General features: G+C 37.4%; 1 protein-coding gene across 4 annotated transcripts in view; it reads left to right on the top strand.

Moving 5' to 3' along the window:
- Positions 1 to 17,997, top strand: part of UGP2 (UDP-glucose pyrophosphorylase 2) — a 76,654-nt gene that overhangs the window by 17,041 nt on the left and 41,616 nt on the right. For all 4 annotated transcript variants that reach the window (XM_047746470.1, XM_047746469.1, XM_047746472.1 and 1 more), the window contains exons 2-3: positions 278 to 405; positions 1,238 to 1,345. In XM_047746470.1, coding sequence (XP_047602426.1) covers positions 292 to 405; positions 1,238 to 1,345 — 222 coding nt within the window. In that variant the 5' untranslated portion in view covers positions 278 to 291. The remainder of the gene's footprint in view (positions 1 to 277; positions 406 to 1,237; positions 1,346 to 17,997) is intronic.

Here is a 17,997-nt window from a genome sequence, read left to right as displayed (position 1 = left end):
CAAGTGAAGATTAATCCTTTTATTCCCACATGCCTCTGCTTCCTAATAGTGTTTATTAGTGTTTCAGATATACCAGGAATGCATATAGGTACCAAATTTAGGCCATGTCGTTATATAGTCTTAATTAGTTGATACTACTGAAATCCTTTGAGAAGGTGATGAGACCATAGGATTGAGCCCTTTTTATTTGCTGGTGCACTAGAAATAAATCAGTTATAGCTTACCAGCTGTTTGAATGGCTGTCTGATTTTTCTATTGGTGTTTTTATGTTTTTAAGATCTTAGCAAAGCCATGTCTCAAGATGGTGCTTCTCAGTTTCAAGAAGTCATTCGACAAGAGCTAGAATTATCTGTGAAGAAGGAACTAGAAAAAATACTTACCACAGCACCATCACATGAGTTTGAGGTAAGGATTCCACGGGGTTTTTTGCTTCTATCCATCAATATACTAAATTCCTATTGCTGCTATTAATCATCCAACCTGAAATAAGCACAAAAATATAAGAGCAATAAAAAAAGTAAGGATTGCTTAACAATTAAGGATTTTTAGCATTTACCCATTGTTAAACTATTGTCCTTTCTTTTTTAATTCTAGGAAGTTTCTAAAGTCTAAGAATCAGAACAGAATTTTATTTGTTCTATTCTAATATCATTGGGTAGAAAAATGGATACTAGTATTCAGTTAGAATTGTGAGAAGTTTATCAACCATATATCCTGCTGCATGCATTTTTCCAGAGAGCCAGTTCTAATAGAACCATGCTACCTTGTCAGCTATCATAGAGGTTTCCCAGCATAGACAGGTATTTTTCCTTTTCGGTTATAAATCAATAGATCATCCTTTTCATTTTCAAATTTGTTTGTACTTAATGTTTTGAGTTTAGCTGTGTCTTGTTCCTTTTTCTTTAGATAAAGATTAATTTTCATTTAAAGAGGCAGTGAAAGATATTGATGAATAAATGTAGGAACCAGTTGAAATTTCCATGGACCTAATGGTGTTCAGTTTATGTGATACTGGTGGGAGATTTGGAGGATAATTTGCTTGTATTTCTTTAAGTCTGGTTCCTGTTAGCTTTTTTTCTTCACTTTTAAGTTGGGGATTTAGAAAAGTCTCTGCTCTACTTCATGTTCTAATAGTATAAGAATTTCATTGAAAGATGTTTTAAATGTATACTATGTATTTATATTTATTAAATAGTAAGCATTCTGCTAGTTGTAACAAGAACTTCTATTTTAATAGCACACTAAAAAAGACCTTGATGGATTTCGGAAGCTATTTCATAGATTTCTTCAAGAAAAGGGACCTTCTGTGGATTGGGGAAAAATCCAGAGACCTCCAGAAGATTCGGTAAGTTTTAGATAGAATGTAGGAAAATTTAAGCTAATTTGAAACATGGGTTTAAATTGGGGGTGAGGTACTATGGGTAAGAACCATCACTTGAGACATAGACAGGAATTGCTTTGCGTTCTCTTCTCTCATGCCAAAACTACAGTGATAACCTACTGCTTTCCCTTCTGTTAGTCCCATCTTTTTAGTCCTGCAGAGGACTTAGGAAAGTCTAGTCTCCCTATGACACTAACTCATAACTTCTTTTTTTCCTTAGGGATTTTATTTATTTGAGAGAGAGAGAGACAGAGTGAGAAAACAAGCACAAGCAGGGGGAGGGGCAGAGGGCGAAGCAGACTCTCTGCTGAGCAGGAAGCCCAATGTGGGGCTCAAATCCCTGAAGCTTTAGATCATGACTGGAGCTGAAGGCAGCTTAACTGACTGAGCCACCCAGGCACCCCATCAGTACCTCATAACTTGACATCCCTGAATATGAGGTAATTCTTTTGCAAAGTACCAAGCACACAGTAAGAGCTTCATTTATGTTCTTTTCTTTCTTCTGTCTCCCAAAGCATCTGATTTCTCATAACCTTTAGTGTCTTGTACAGATGCTAAGTCGCCTACTTAAAGCTCTCCTCATTCCTTGAAACCATCTTTATAGCCATATTTCCCCTGCCTGCTTTTCACATGTTGTATTTCCCGGCTTCTAGACTTCTCTGTATGTCATTTCCTTGGAATACTTTGGTCTCTTCACCTGTCGAATCCTGCTCATTGTTTGAGTCTCAGGCCAAATGCCTTCATCTCTGTCCTCGACCCCTACCATAAAGCTGCTCTGAAGAAGTGTAGTGCAGTAGTATCAGAGGTACAAATCCTAGTTTTACTACTTAGGAGTTTTATGTAAAATGTGAATAATACCAAGTGACTTATGTACTTTACAGGGTGGCTATGAAGCTTTATTAAGAAATATATGTGGAAACATGTTAAACCATGAAACATTTTTCAGATACCAGTGGTTTTTTTCCACCATCACGTGGCACTTAGCTGGCTTGAATAGTAGTTGATTGTATGCATGTGTTGTCATCTTGCTAGACCTTGAAGCCAGGGAACCCTGTGTCCAGCAAATGTTTGTTGAATGGATGATCTAAATGCAGTTATTGTCTAGGAAATATGTTTTGTTAACATAGTGACCTTTCTTCTCTTTCCCATTTGTAGTCTGCTGCTTTGTAGTACTTTTCATTGCAGGTAGAAGAGACTTGGTAGAGTGGAGCAATTGTTTATAGATAGTTTATCTCTTAAATGTCTATAATCTTAGGTAATCTAATATTGGTTTTAAAACCATGTTGTTTAGAGCAGGGGTTTGGCAGAGTACTACCTGAAGGCTACTCCACTGACTGTATTTGTAAAGGTTTATTGGAACATAACTGCACACATTCATTTATATACCATTTATGGTGGCTTAAGCTAATGGAGTCTCTTGTATTTTTTCCTGAGAAAATCTTAAATACAGTTCCTGGTCAGTAGTACTTTTATTTCCAGTATGTGGAAAATGCTTTTTAGTGATTAAACTTGTTAAAATTATGAAATACATGCTCATTGAAAAAAAAAATCCCACCTAAGCATTCACCTTGAGGAGTTTCTCATTGTTTATGTTGAAGTTAAAATTCTTCCTGCCTATAATGCTTGCTTGTTACTGTGTTTTTGTGTGTGTGTGTGTGTGTGTGTGTGTGTGTTGCTTTGGTCTTTGATTCCATGGCCTTAGTGAATGAATTATGATTTATTTTTCTGATTTTAAGTGTAGAATTAATAATATTTTCTCCTGGAAAAAGAGTAAGAGAATTCTTCTGGATAATTTAATGGTTTTAAAAAAGGAACTATTTATGGGGCGCCTGGGTGGCTCAGTGGGTTAAGCCTCTGCCTTCTTCGGCTCAGGTCAGGATCCCAGGGTCCTAGGATTCAGCCCCACATCTGCTCAGCAGGGAGCCTGCTTCTGCCTCCCCCTCTGCTTCTTTGCCTACTTGTGATCTCTCTTTCTCTGTGTCAAATAAATAAATAAAATCTTTAAAAAAGGAACTATTTGTAAATTCAGTCAGATTTTTAAAAGTGTTTGGGAATAGGCCTGAAAGTATAACAAAATTTAGGCAAGTGTATTTCTCTCCTCTTAAGTAACTGTAATTTTTTCCTAGGAATTTATTCCTCATTGAAATAACTTCATTTTTCTAATTAATGATGAACCTGGGTGTAAAGATATGGTTAATTCTTGCTTGCATACCTGGACTTCTTTGTTTTTTTCCTACACAAACATAACCGTTTGATGATAGTGCCTACCTTGAAGGAAGGCACACAGATTTGTTACTTTCAGTATATTTTAACATTCAAGGTTCTGCTTTGCCAGTGAGAAATCTACCTTTGTGTATTTTGAGAGCAGATTGTGATATTAAGAAGGGTTTCTTGGAATACAGATTGCAGGGTGAAGAAGGAAGGGAGGGAGGGATCAGAACCACCTAAGGATTTTTCCAGTTCTGTACTACCATCTCCAACAAAGTTCTGACAAACACTTTCAAGAGACTGTGTGCCTGTAGTGAGCCATAGTAACTGATAGGAATGCAGAGTTGATACAGAAAAAGAATAAGTAAATAGAATTCTGGATATAATTTGATTTCGTGAAGTCTTTTCTCTGTTTATAATAGTGTTAAGTCTTCATTAAAAATTCTGAAACCTGGGGGTGCCTGGGTGGCTCAGTGGGTTAAGCCTCTGCCTTCGGCTCAGGTCATGATCTCAGGGTCCTGGGATCCAGCCCCACATCCTGCTCTCTGCTCAGCAGGGAGCCTGCTTCCTCCCCCCTGCCCCATCTGTCTCTCTGCCTACTTGTGATCTTTTATAAATAAATAAAATCTTAAAAAAAAAAAAAAAGCTGCAGAGGGCCAAAACTTTCAGATTAAAGCCCAGTGCCTCCCAGTCACTCTGGAAATACTCCACCATTCAGTAAGAAAAAAGTAATTATTCTCTAAAAATTAAAAAAAAAAAATTATGAAACCTGGTTTTAAGCATCTTTAAGAAAATGTTTATAATCCCATGTGTCCTTAATGTTGAAGGTTTCAGAGTTCTGAGGCAAAAGATAAGTTTGCTCCTTTATATCCTGAGCTTCTTGAAGGCACAAATGTTATACTTTGCATGTGAACAACTTTTGCAAATAGTTCTGAGAATGAAGATCATGGGACAATGTTGTTCACCTTGCTTCCCTACATTCCTCCAGCTCCCTATCTCCCTATCTCCTTCACTACACATTGTCTGTAGTGAAGAGATTGTCTGTCTCTTGTCATGGATATTATACAGAATCAGTTTTCCTCTCAAAGAATACCTTTCTTTAGTACACACAGTTTTTTGCTTTTTGGGTTTTTTTTTTTAAAGATTTTATTTATTTATTTATTTATTTATTTATTTGAGAGTGAGTGAGAGCACAGAGGAGAGTGAGGGAGAAGCAGACTCCCTGATGAGCAGGGAGCTGGGGGCTGGATTCTTTGACTCTGATATCATGAGCTGAGCCAAAGGCAAACACAGGCCATCCAGGCACCCCTGTACACATAGGTTTTGTCTTTTAAATACGGGTGATACTTTAGTCTCCTAACTGAAAAGAAAACATTGTGGGAGAATAGTTATTTTGAGTAAGATTTCTCATGTCAGCCTTGCATCAAAGCTGTGCTCATAAACACTGTTATAATAGAGTATTTCTGTTTTTATATAGGAGTTGGCAACTACCAGTTGGCCATCTTGTTTTATAAATAAAGTTTTATTGGAACACAGTCTATACATACTGTCCTGTGACAGTGACAGAGTTGAATAGTTGGAATTGAGACCATGTAGCTTATATAACCTAATGTACTTCCTTCCTGGCCGTTTATGGAAAAGTTTTGCTGACCCCGTTTTAGTATACTTATTTTTAAAAGTTCTTCAGTAGTTTTTTTTACTTCTTTGGCCTCCAGAAAGTTCATTCAGTACTATAATACCATTGCCTGTATTCACTGTAACTTCCTCATTGTGTAACTAGAAGACTGTATCTCCCATTCCCTTCCCCCACTTTGCTCACTAGCCTCCCCCTTCACAACCACGAGTTTGTTCTGCACATACGTGTTTTTTTTTTTGGAAAGCCTATGGAGTCCACCGGTGCCTGCCCAGCTCAATTGATAAAGCATCTGACTCTTGATCTCAGGGCCAAGTTCAAACCCCACAATTGGGCATGGAGCCTACTTAAAAACAAACAAACAAACAAAAAAAAAGGAGTCCATATTTTATTGAATTATGGGTAAGAGAAAAGAATTCAGTTTATGGAGTTAAGGTGTAAGGCTCTGCTCCAATGTTGTGACTATTAATTATGTAAATGTTATAATCAAGGTATACTTGATATTTAGCTATATAAACAAAATAAAGTTTTATTTATTTATTTAAGATTTTATTTATTTGACACAGAGAGAGATAGTGAGAGAGAGCACAAGCAGGGGAAGCAGCAGGCAGGGGGAGAGGGAGAAGCAGGCTCTCCACTGAACAAGGAGCCTGATGTGGATCGTGACCTGAGCTGAAGGCAGATGTTTAAATGACTGAGCTACCCAGGTGTCCCAAAAGAAAGTTTTATAAAACGTATTAAGGTAAATATTTGGATTAGAACAAGGAAGGACCAGTGAGCATGTACAGCTTCATTTGACCATTTCATTGTTTTCTAGAGAGGCTGTATCTTGTTCCTGACCAAACTTAATGTTTGAATTTATATGTTGGATAGAGAGGGATGGGAACTAGATAAAAGAAACAAGGAGGTACAGAGCCTGCTTAAGAAGGTACTGTGGCTAGTAGTTTCTTTTGAACTTGAACTTAAAACCTAATATTATCACCTGGCTGACAGTGATCTCTGGTGATAATAGGGTACATTCTCATTTATGTAAAAAAATGTTCTCTAAAGAAGTTTTTTCCATTAGATAGGAACACAAGGTCCCTGGTTGACTTGTCATTGTTCTTGTTTTAAAGTTCCCAAAAGGGTGAGGATTTATTTGTAAATGGGGAAGAGTTACATAGGGTCAGCTCTCTTTTTTTTTTCTTTTTTTTTTTTTAAAGCAGAGAATTGGCATGAAGAATATCATATGATTTTAGCTTCAACAGATTTTTTTTTTTTTTTGTGCTACATAAAATAACTCAGAGCTTTTCTTGGTCTATCAGTAAAAAACATTAAAATGTGTATGTTTAAATGGGAAGGCATTCTGAGAAAGTTAGTGTATATGTACAGAGTAAAAATACACAGTGTTTTGTGTTTTTTTTTTGGAAGATGAATCATAGTATATTGTGCAGCTAATGTTTGCACATCTTTTTTGAAAGACTTACTAGAGGCAGTTTGGATGAGGATTTGACATGATGTGACACAGGATGGTTTGCTTTGAGCATCCCTTGGGTGAAAATTTTCCAACTGCAATTAGCTAATGGTATAGCCATTAGAGACTTGTTTTCTTTTATGTAGGCATTTTGTGTCTTAAAATCAGATGAAAAAAATATATCTGTGAGGTTCTTCTATCTCACATCTTCAACTGGGGTACAACTGTGAGGGAATTTACATTTATTAACTATATAATACCCCTGAACCTACAGGATGGATAGACCAATCCTACCTACAGTCCTTTCTATCCTGTAATTTCCTGGGGATATTTTACAGTTCAAACCCATGTTGACCCTTGAATAAGATGTGTTTGAACTGGGCGCCTGGGTGGCTCAGTGGGCCTTCGGCTCAGGTCCTGATCTCAGGGTCCTGGGATGGAGCCCCGCATCAGGCCCTCTGCTCAGCAGGGAGCCTTCTTCCTCTTCTCTCTCTGCCTGCCTCTCTGCCTACTTGTGATCTCTGTCAAATAAATAAATAAAATCTTAAAAAAAAAAAAAGATGCTTTCAAACTGTGTGGATCCAGTTATGCATGAGTTTTTTACAATACTGTAAATGTATTTTCCCTTCCTTATTATTTTCTTTTCTCTAGCTTACCTTCTTATAAGAATACAGTATATAATGCACATACAAAATGTATATTAATCTACTATTTATATTATTGGTAAGGCTTCCATTTAAGAGTAGTCTATTAGTAGTTAACTTCTGCGGTAATCAAAAGTTAATATACAGATTTTTGACTGCCGCACCTCTCACATTGTTTAAGGGTCAACTGTAATTCTTTTTCCTTATTTTAGATGAGATGTGGACAGCAGACTCTCTGCTTGTCCCACTGTGTAGTCAAGATGAGACCAGGATGTTTATACCAGGCATCTCCATCTGGGAGGTCTTTGCAGGGATTTAAGTTCTTTAGAATTCTTGAAATTAGAGGTAAAACTGTATAAAAAAATTTTTTTTCAGAATAGATTTCCTAGTTTCCATCAGATTTCAAAAAGTTTTATGACCTGTATAGATTAAGAACTTCTCTCTCTCTCTCTTTTTCCAGCATTAACACACAACTTTATTCTCTCTCTCTTTTTAATGAAGAGTACTCTTGAATGTCATTGAAGAAACTCTTCTTGGCTTCTGCCAGTCACTAGCTGGCTCTATAAAAATAAGTGTTCTTCTCTCTTCAGCATTTTGGCCTTGAATTTGTGGAGGAAATGGACCCAGAAATGGCTAACTACAGAGCAGTTTGGCAAGCAGTTCATAGGGTGCTGTGGAAGCATCTAACTTCCATGAGGGCTCAGGAAAGACATCCTGGTGTTAAGATAGTCTCCTGAGTAACCCTGAGGCAGGACTTCTCTGAGGATAGGAGGAAAATTAAAGAGGAAAACCTTGAGAATAATAGGGGAGTAGAAATCATAGGCTTATAGCATGTAGCTCATCTTCTGGTTGTGGAGCATATGGTGGGTATGTCTGTTTCCCCAAGTCTAGAGTCAGATGCTGTGTCTTTTTATCTGCCTCTTTTATTGTAGCTCCTGTTCATTGGCTGAGGTTCTCAGCCAGGGGGTTCCCCTGGAGAGCTGATAGAAGCTATAGTTCTTATTGAAGAGAGACATTAATGGTGGAAGATTGGAACAGAATTTAAAAAACATGCTTCACTATATACCTCAGTTTGTTTAGATTTTTCAACATTGTAAAACATAAACCCCAAATAGATTAAAATTAGGTGCTTATTCTTGTTTTGGCAGGGATTTTGGTAGTTTTGGTAAACCTTATAAGGTTAATCAGCATTTTAGCTGTTAATGGCTTTTATTTTTGAATGTCAGGTTTATTGAGGTATAATTTGCATATAATAAACTTAACTCTTTTTAGTGTTAAGTGTTAAGAATTTTTGGTAAATGCATACCGTCATGTAACTACCTTCAAAATAGAAAATTAGAACTTTTCCATCATCCCCAACAGTTTCTTTGCACCACCTTAAAATATACTACTTCTTAAACCCTTGCAGGGTTCTGGTTCCCACTTTACCTCTTCCCTTAAATACACAATCTGAGCAAATATGTATCTTTCTAATATACTGCCTTTTCATTCATTCATACTTCTCCCAAGGAAGAGGTCAGCCTAGTTTCACCTTCAGCTGGTCGTTCTCTTAGCCTTTATTCACCCACCCAGACCTATACCTTAATCTTCTATAAAGATTTTTATAGACTGTGGCTTTTCCCCTTCCCTTCTTCATTCTTCCAGGGCTGCTCCAGCGATGTGAATTATGAAATTAAAATAGCAATATACTCTACACTGCTTTAATTACGGCTATTTAGTACTACAGAGTTTAAAGCTAGTATACAGCATAAACAGGATGATGTTAAGAGGCTTCAGTTTTATTTTTTAGGGAATTTGTGGTTATCAGTTACTTGGAAGCATTTTTTGTCTACAGACTAACAGGAGGGTTACCATATAAGAAACATACAAGTTTGATTTTAGTAAAGAGCAGTCCTAGTCACCTAAGCAGATTAGGTTGGATTTTGAACTTCTTATCTCTTATATTAGAACTTTTTTCCAATTCCCTGTGTCATCGACCTTTGTCTTTTCTAATCCATGCTGAAGTGGGAAGTTCTTTGAAAACTACTTTGCTGATAAGAATATGGGCCAAATGCACCACAAGGTTAACTACTACGTTTATGACTTCAGCTGACTTCTATAAAAGGGTTATGAATATAGACCTGTTTGTAGTGTTTGAATTTTTCTTTTACTATCTGCATATATTACTTTTTTTCACGTTTTTATTTAAAATTCCAGTTAGTTAACATACAGTGTAATATTAGTTTCAGGTATAAAATTTAGTGATTCATCACATATATATGATACCCAGTGCTCATCATAAGTGCCCTCCTGTCACCCACTTAACCCATCCACTGCTCACCTCCCCTCCAGTAAACCTCAGCTTGTTCTTTGTAGTTGAGAGTCTGTTTTCTGGTTTGCTTCTCTCTTTCTCTGCAACCCCCATTCCCATGATCATGTGTTTTGTTTCTTAAATTCCATATATGAATGAAATCATATGGTTATTTGTCTTTCTATGACGGACTTATTTCACTTAGTATAATACTTCCTGCTCCTGTTGCAAATGGCAAGATTTCATTCTTTTTGATGGCTGAGTAGTATTCCATTCTTTTTGATGGCTGAGGTGTGTGCGTGTGTGTATACACACATACATACCATCACGTCTTATTTGTCCATTCTTCAGTCAATGGGCATTTGGGCTCTTTCTATAACTTGGCTATTACTGATAATTCTGCTATAAATATTGGGGTGCATGTACTTTACTGATACTTCAAATCAGTATTTTTGTATCCTTTAGGTAAATACCTAGTAGTACAATTGCTGGGTTATAGGGTAGTTCTATTTCTTACTTTTTGAGGAACCTCCATACTGTTTTCCAAAGTGGCTGTAACAGTTTGCATTCCCACCAGCAGTGTAAGAGAATTCTCCTTTCTCTGCATCTCTGCATCCTCACTAACCTCTGTTGTTTCCCGTGTTGTTATTTTTAGCCATTCTGACTGGTGTGTGGTGATCTTGTAGTTTGGATTTGTGTTTACTTGATGGTGAGTGATGTTGACCATCTTTGCATGTGTCTGTTAGCCATCTGTATGTCTTCTTTGGAAAAATGTCTATTCATATCTTCTGCAAAAAAAAAAAAAAATCCCATTTTTTAACTGGGTTACTTTTGGGGGGTGTTGAGTTTTATAAGTTCTTTATATATTTAGGATACTAAATCTTTATCAGATATATCATTTGCAAATATCTTCTCCCATTCTGAAGGTTGCCTTTTACTGTGCAGAAGCTTTTTATCTTGAGGAAGTCCTAAAGTTCATTTTTGGTTTTGTTTCCTTTCCCGTTGGAGACATATTTAGCAAGAAGTTGATACAGCTGGTGTGAAAAAGGTTACTGCCTCTAGGATTTTGATGGATTCCTGTCTTACGTTTAGGTCTTTCATCCATTTGGAATTTATTTTTATGTATGGTGTAAGAAAGTAGTCCAGTTTCATTCTTTTGCATGTTGTTGTCCAATTTTCCCAGCACTATTTGTTGAAGAGACCATCTTTTTTCCATTGGATATTCTCTCCTGCTTTGTCGAAGATGAGTTGACCATGGAGTTGGGGGTCCATTTCTGGGTTATCTATTCTATTCCATTGATGCATGAGTCTGTTTTTATGCCGGTACCATACTGTCTTGATGACTGCAACTTTGTAATATAACTTGAAGTCTGGAATTGTGATGCCTCCAACTTTGCCTTTGTTTTTCAAGATTGCTTTGTCTATTTCACGTCTTTTGTGGTTCCATACAAACTTCAGGATTATTTGTTCTAGCTCTGTGAAAAATACTATTGATACTTTGATAGGGATTGCATTAAATGTGTAGATTGCTTTGGATAATATGGACGTTTTAGCAATATTTGTTCTTCAATTCATGAGCATGGAATGTCTTTCCATTTTGTTGTGTCATCTTCATTTTCTTTCATCAGTATTTTATGATTTTCAGAGTACAGGACTTTTCATCTCTTTGGTTAAAATTATCCCAAGCTATCTTAAGATTTTTGGTGCAACTGTAAATGGGATTGATTCCTTGGTTTCTCTTTCTGCTGCTTCATTACTGGTTTGTAGAAATGCAGCAGATTTCTGTATATCAATTTTGTATCTTGAGACTTTACTGAATTTGTATATCAGTTCTAGCAATTTTTTGGTGGAGTTTTTTGGGTTTTCTGTATAGAGTATCATGTCATCTGCAAATACTGAAAGTTTGACTTCTTCCTTGCTGATTTGGATGCCTTTTCTTTCTTTTGTTGTCTGATTGCTGCAGCTAGAACTTCCAGTACTATGTTGAACAACAGTGGTGAGAGTGGACATCCCTATCTTATTCCAGACTGTAGAGAAAAGCTCTCAGTTTCCTCATTGAAGATGATATTAGCTGTGGGTTTTTCATATATGGCCTTTATGATTTTGAGATGTGATCTCTCTCCCAACTTTCTTGAGGTATTTTATCATGAATGGATGTTGTACTTTGTCAAATGTTTTTTCTGTATTTATTGAGAGGATCATATGGTTCTTATCATTTCTTTTATTTATGTGTATTATGTTGATTGATTTGGAAGTATCGAACTGCCCTTGCATCCTGGGAATAAATACCACTTGATCGTGGTGAATGTTTCTTTTAATGTACTGTTGGATTCAATTTGCCGGTATCTTGTTGAGAATTTTTGCATCCATGTTCATCAGGGATATTGGTCTGTAGTTCTCTGTTTTTAGTTGAGTCTTTCTCTGGTTTTGGATTTAGGGTGATACTGGCTTCATAGAATGAGTTTGGAAGTTTTCCTTCCATTTCTTTTTTTGGAATAGTTTAAGAAGAATAGGTATTAGCTCTTTAAATTTTTGGCAGAATTCCCCTGTGAAGCCCTCTGGCCCTGGACTTTTGTTGGTTAGAAGATTTTTGATTAGATTGAATTTCTTTCCTGATTATCGGTCTGTTCAAGTTTTCTATTTTTTCCTGTTTTAGTTTTGGTAGTTTATATGTTTCTAGGAATGTATTCATTTTTTCCAGATTGTACGATTTGTTGGTATATAATTTTTCATAGTATTCTCTTATAATTGTATTCATTTTTGGTTGTTACTTCTTCTCTCTCATTTGTAATTTTCTTTATTTGGTTCCTTTCTCTTTTCTTTCTGAGAAGTCTGGCTAGGGATTATCAATTTTATTCATTTTTTTCAAAGAACCAGCTCCTGGTTTCATTGATCTGTTCTTTTGGTTTTTGTGTGTGTGTCTTTTTTTTTTTTTTTTTAAAGTTTCTATACTATTTATATCTGCTCTAATCTTTCTTATTTCCTTCTTTCTGCTGGCTGGAGGCTTCATTTGTTGTTCTTTTTCTAGCTCCTTTTAGTGTAAGGGTTAGTTTGTTTATTTGAGATATTTCTTCTTGAGGTAGGCCTGTATTACTATATACTTGCTTCTGAGTACTATTTTGTTTTAACCCGGAGATTTTGGACCACTGTGTTTTCACTTTCATTTGTTTCCATGTATTTTTTAAAAATTTCTTCTTTAATTTCCTGGTTGACCCATTCATTCTTTTTTTTTTTTTTTTTTTTTTTTTTTTTTTTTTTTTTTTAATTTATTTAAGTAGGCAGAGAGGCAGGCAGAGAGAGAAGGGGGAAGCAGGCTCCCCGCGGAGCAGAGAGCCCGATGCGGGGCTCGATCCCAGGACCCCGGGATCATGACCTGAGCCAAAGGCAGAGGCTTTAACCCACTGAGCCACCCAGGTGCCCCAGACCCATTCATTCTTTAGTAGCATGTTGTTTAACTTCCATATATTTGTCGTCTTTCCAAATTTTTTCTTCTGGTTGACTTCTAAGTTCACAGCATTGTGGTGAGAAAAGATGTATGGTATGATCCTAATCTTTTTGTACTGGTTGAGGCCTGATTTGTTACCTAGTATGTGATCTGTTCAGGACAGTTTCCCATGTGCACTTGAAAAGAATGTGTATTCTGCTGCTTTAGGGTGAGATGTTCTGAATATATCTATTAAGTTTATCTGGTCCAGTGTGTCATTCAAAGCCATTGTTTTCTTGTTGGCTGTCTGCCTAGATGATCTCCATTGATGTAAGTCAGGTTTTAAAGTCCCCTACTACTATTGTATTGTTACCAGTGAGCTTCTTTATATTATTGTTTTATATATTTGGGTGCTCCCAAGTTGGAGGAATAAATATTTATAATTGTTGGATCTTCTTGCTGGATAGTCTCCTTTATTATGATATAGTGTCCTACTTTGTCTCTTGTTATAGCCTTTGGTTTAAAATCTGGTCTCTCTGAAAGAAGTATTGCTACTCTAGCTTTCTTTAGATGTCCATTTGCATAAGTGTTTCTTTATCTCTTCACTTTCAATCTGCAGGTATCTTTAGGTCTAAAATGAGTCTCTTGTAGGCAGCATGTAGATAGATGGGTCTTATTTTTTTATCCATTCTGACACCTTGTGTCTTTTGGAGCCTTTACTCCATTTATATTCAGAGTAATTATTGATATATATTTGTTGCCATTTTACTACTTGTTTTGTCATTTTTGGAGATTATTTTTCTGTTCCTTTTTAGTCTTAGTCACTTTTGGTCTTTCCTTCCCACTCAAAGAGTCCCCTTTATTATTTTTTGTAGTTATTGTATTATTATTTGCTTTAGTCATCATGAACTCTTTTTGTTTTTGTTTGTCTAGGTCATTCTTTATCTTTCCTTCCATTCTGGATGATACCCTTGCTGCTTAGAGTATTCTTGGCTGCAGATTTTCCCCATTCAGCATATTGAATACTTCTGGCCTGCCAAGTTTCTGTGGAGAATTCTGCTACTAAACTCATGGGTCTTCCTTTGAGAGTTAGGAACTTCCTTTGTCTTGCTGCTTTTAGAAATTTTTTTCTTTATCACTATATTTTGCAAATTTAACTACAATATGTCTTACTGTTGGCCTGCTTTTGTTAATTTTGATGGGACTTCTCTATGCCTCCTGGATTTGGATATTTGTTTGCTTCCCTAAGCTAGGGAAGTTTTCAGCTATCATTTCCTCAAATAAACCTTCTGCTCCCTTTTCTCTCTCTTCTTCTGGGACTCTGTTACAAACATTATTACACTTGGTGAAATCACTGAGTTCCCTAAGTCTACTCTCGTGATTTATCGTTCTTCTTTAACTCCTTTGTTCAGCTGTACTTTTCCATAATTCTATCTTCTATATCACTTATTCATTCCTCTGCTTTTTCCATTCTTGTAGTCATTATATCCAGTTAGTTTTAAATCTCAGATACTGAATTTTTCATTTCTGCCTGTTTGGTGTTTTAGCTCTTTAATCACTGTGGTAAGGGTTTCCCTGATAACTTCCATGCTTTTCTCAAGCCCAAGGAATATCTTTATGATTGTTGCTTTAAAATCTGCATCAGAGGGGCTCCTGGGTGGCTCAGTGGGTTAAGCCGCTGCCTTTGGCTCAGGTCATGATCTCGAAGTCCTGGGATCGAGCCCCGCATTGGGCTCTCTGCTCAGCAGGGAGCCTGCTTCCTCCTCTCTCTCTGCCTGCCTCTCTGCCTGCTTGTGATCTCTCTGTCAAATAAATAAATAAAATCTTTAAAAAAAAAAAATCTGCATCAGAAAAAAATAAATTAAATAAAATCTGCATCAGGCATATTGCACATATCTGTTTCAATTAGATCTCTGGCTGTGATCTTTTCTAATTCTTTCTTTTGGGATGAATTCCTCCATCTTGGTATTTTGTCTAGGCCTGTATCTTTTTCTCTGTGTTAGAAATCCTGTTATGTTTCCTGCTTCTGTGAGTAATGGCTTTATGAAGAAGAGGTCATATAGCGTGCAGGACCTAGTGCTTCAGGAAATGTCTCTGGTGTGTGCTGCGTGCTCTCTGCTGCTGTGTTTTGGCTGCTCTATCCCTCAGGGCCATCATCTGCAGAGGTTCTTCTTGTCTGTAGTGGACAGTGTTTGGACCTTGGCCAGAGTGTGTCAAGTTTTAACTAGGTGTGCTCTAGTCTGCTTCTTAAATGAGACCTGATGCTACTCCCACTAGAACTGAAGCTTTGCAGAGCTCTGTAGTTGGTAGTTGTGGTGTGTGCAGGGGTTTGTGCTGGTCTTCTGGGGAAAGGGCCAGCTGCACTGGTCCTTAGGCACACCTGCCTGAAAAAAGCAGTACCAGCAGAGCGTCGGGGGATGGAACCTAGTGTAAGCAGGTTAGGCAGCCAGTGTTGGTGCTGTGCTGTTTACTGAAGTTGGTTTATGCTGAGTGGCAGGGGAGGAAAATGGTGCTACTCAGCTCCTTTGTCCGTGGAGAAGGATGTCTGTACTTGTTGCTCTCAGGGAAACCCTCCTGGAAGAGCAAATAATTGAATAAACTCTCCTTGTACATCACAGGTATTTTTCAGATTGCTATTTTCACAGTGTCTCTCTCTCTCGGGGTTGCTTGCTGCCTGGAGCAATGCAGTACACCTTGGGCTCTATTGCAGCCAAGCATGCCAGCTTTTAGAACTCTACACCCGATTGGCGGGGACCTGCAATGGTCTTCTGGGTGAAGGTCTTGCCATGCTAGGACCAAAGCACGTTTGACCCAGAAGGGTAATTGTGCTAGAGTGCAGAAGTGTGGGATTTGTGGCAAAGCAGGCTAAACAGTCAGTGTCTATCTTAGCCACCCTCAGCACTTATCTCTGTGCCTGTGCTGGGTGGAGGGTAGTGAAATGGTATCTGCAGGCTGCTTTGTCCCCAGGGAGTCAGTGCCACCTGTCATAGATGTACTTCGAGAAGAGGGGACAGTCTTCCCATCATGTATCCTATGTGATCCTCAGATCACACAGTTTGCCCCATGGTTGCTTGCCTGCCTTCTCTCCAGAAGTAGGGCAGAGCCCTTAAGTTGCTATCCCAGCCAAGGCCACGAATCTCCAAAACTATACTCTTTGAGCCACACTGGTTGCAAAATACAAAAACTAGAAAATCTGCCCCTCTCACTTTCCCAGGCAATGGCTTTAGGGAAGTGTTTTTGTGCATTCCCCTGTGCATTCCACTTTCTTGCTTTTCCCTTCAACCAGGGCTCTCTTCCATCTGCAGCACCTGAGGTCTGTTTCTTCCCCAAACAATGTCTCCATACTTTCTACCTTCCTTGATGTAGTCTTTTCCCTTCTGCTAGTTGTGCAGTTTGTTCTACAGTCCTCAGGTCGATTTCTTGAGTACTCAGAATGAATTGATAGTTATCTAGCTGTGTATGAGTGACAAGGGAAGCCTAGGGTCCTCCTACTACACCACCCTCTTAGTTTCCCCTGCCTGTATATATTACTTTTGCCCTTTGCAGTTAAAAAAAATACCCCAAAGTCTTGGAACTTACTAGAATTTCTATAAAAAATTATAGAATCCCCAGTAGCCTAATGGATAAGGCATTGGCCTCCTAGAATTTCTATAAAAAATTATAGATTACACTAAGTTTTAGTTGGCACCTTCTCTTCATAATTACCTCGTACTTCATGGGATCACTTGCTATCTGTAACTGCCCTGTTTTTTGTTATTGTCATTTGAGTTTTCTGCTAATTCTTTTTTTTCTTTTAAAGATTTTATTTATTTATTTGACAGAGAGAGACACAGTAGGAGAGGGAATACAAGCAGGGGAGTGGGAGAGGGAGAAGCAGGCTTCCTGCTGAGCAGAGAGCCCAATGTGGGACTCGATCCTAGGACCCTGGGATCATGACCCGAGCCAAAGGCAGATGCTTAACGACAGAGCCACATGTGTGCCCTTCTGCTAATTCTTATATTGTCATCTCTTTAGTTTATTGGGCTTAAAGTACACAGCTGTAATAAAAGTATTACCATTTCACATCTCTTCAGCATTTTGGAAGTTGCTACAGTTTTTAATAGGAGGTCAGTAGGTATGGGACTTTAAGGGGCAAAGATAGCAAAACTAAAAAATAGTGTTATAAGTAAATACATAAGAATTGAATAAGTGAAAAATGATTTATAATATATGTTTTAAATAACTTTTTAATTTCAGATTAGTTTAATTTATAGAAAAGTTGCAAAGAAACACTGTGTTTTTAACTAAAATATTATATAGCTATCCAAGCTGGGTTTTGTTATCTATATGCTATTTTTAAACTTCCTGCTGAGTCAAAAGAAGCACAAAATAATTTCTGAAAGTGCTGATGGAATTTTTATCCCAAGCTTATAACAGAAAATAAATAAAAAGATAGCTGAGAAGAAACATGGAAATGGCAGAGGGTTACCTATGACTAGACTAAATATGGAAAATGGTGGAATTAAACCATTAGACAAAGATTTCTATTTTTAGATGGGTATGTTTAAGATAAATGTCTTCAGTGTACATAGTCCTAAAGCCTTCAGGAGATTGGAAAGTTTTCTGTTCTTTCAAAAGAACATAAAGAAATGCCAACCCAAAAGTCGTTTTTTTGTTTTGTTTTGTTTTTGTTTTTAAGATTTTAATTATTTATTTAACAGAGAAAGAGAGAGCAGCAGAGGGAAAGGGAGAAGCAGGCTCCTGCTGAGCAGGGATCCCAATGTGGGACTCTACCCTAGGACCCTGGGATCATGACCTGAGCCAAAGGCAGACACTTAACTGACTGAGCCACCTAGGCACACAAGTTTTTTCTTTTCGTTTTTAATTTTATTTTATTTTTTATAAACATATGATATATTTTTATCCCCAGGGGTACAGGTCTGTGAATCGCCAGGATTTCACACTTCACAGCACTCACCATAGCA

Source organism: Lutra lutra, chromosome 9 (genome assembly GCF_902655055.1).
Source record: "Lutra lutra chromosome 9, mLutLut1.2, whole genome shotgun sequence".
Taxonomy (NCBI): domain Eukaryota; kingdom Metazoa; phylum Chordata; class Mammalia; order Carnivora; family Mustelidae; genus Lutra; species Lutra lutra.
Note: the sequence above shows the minus strand (reverse complement) of the source record. Positions and strands in the feature narration are given on the sequence as shown.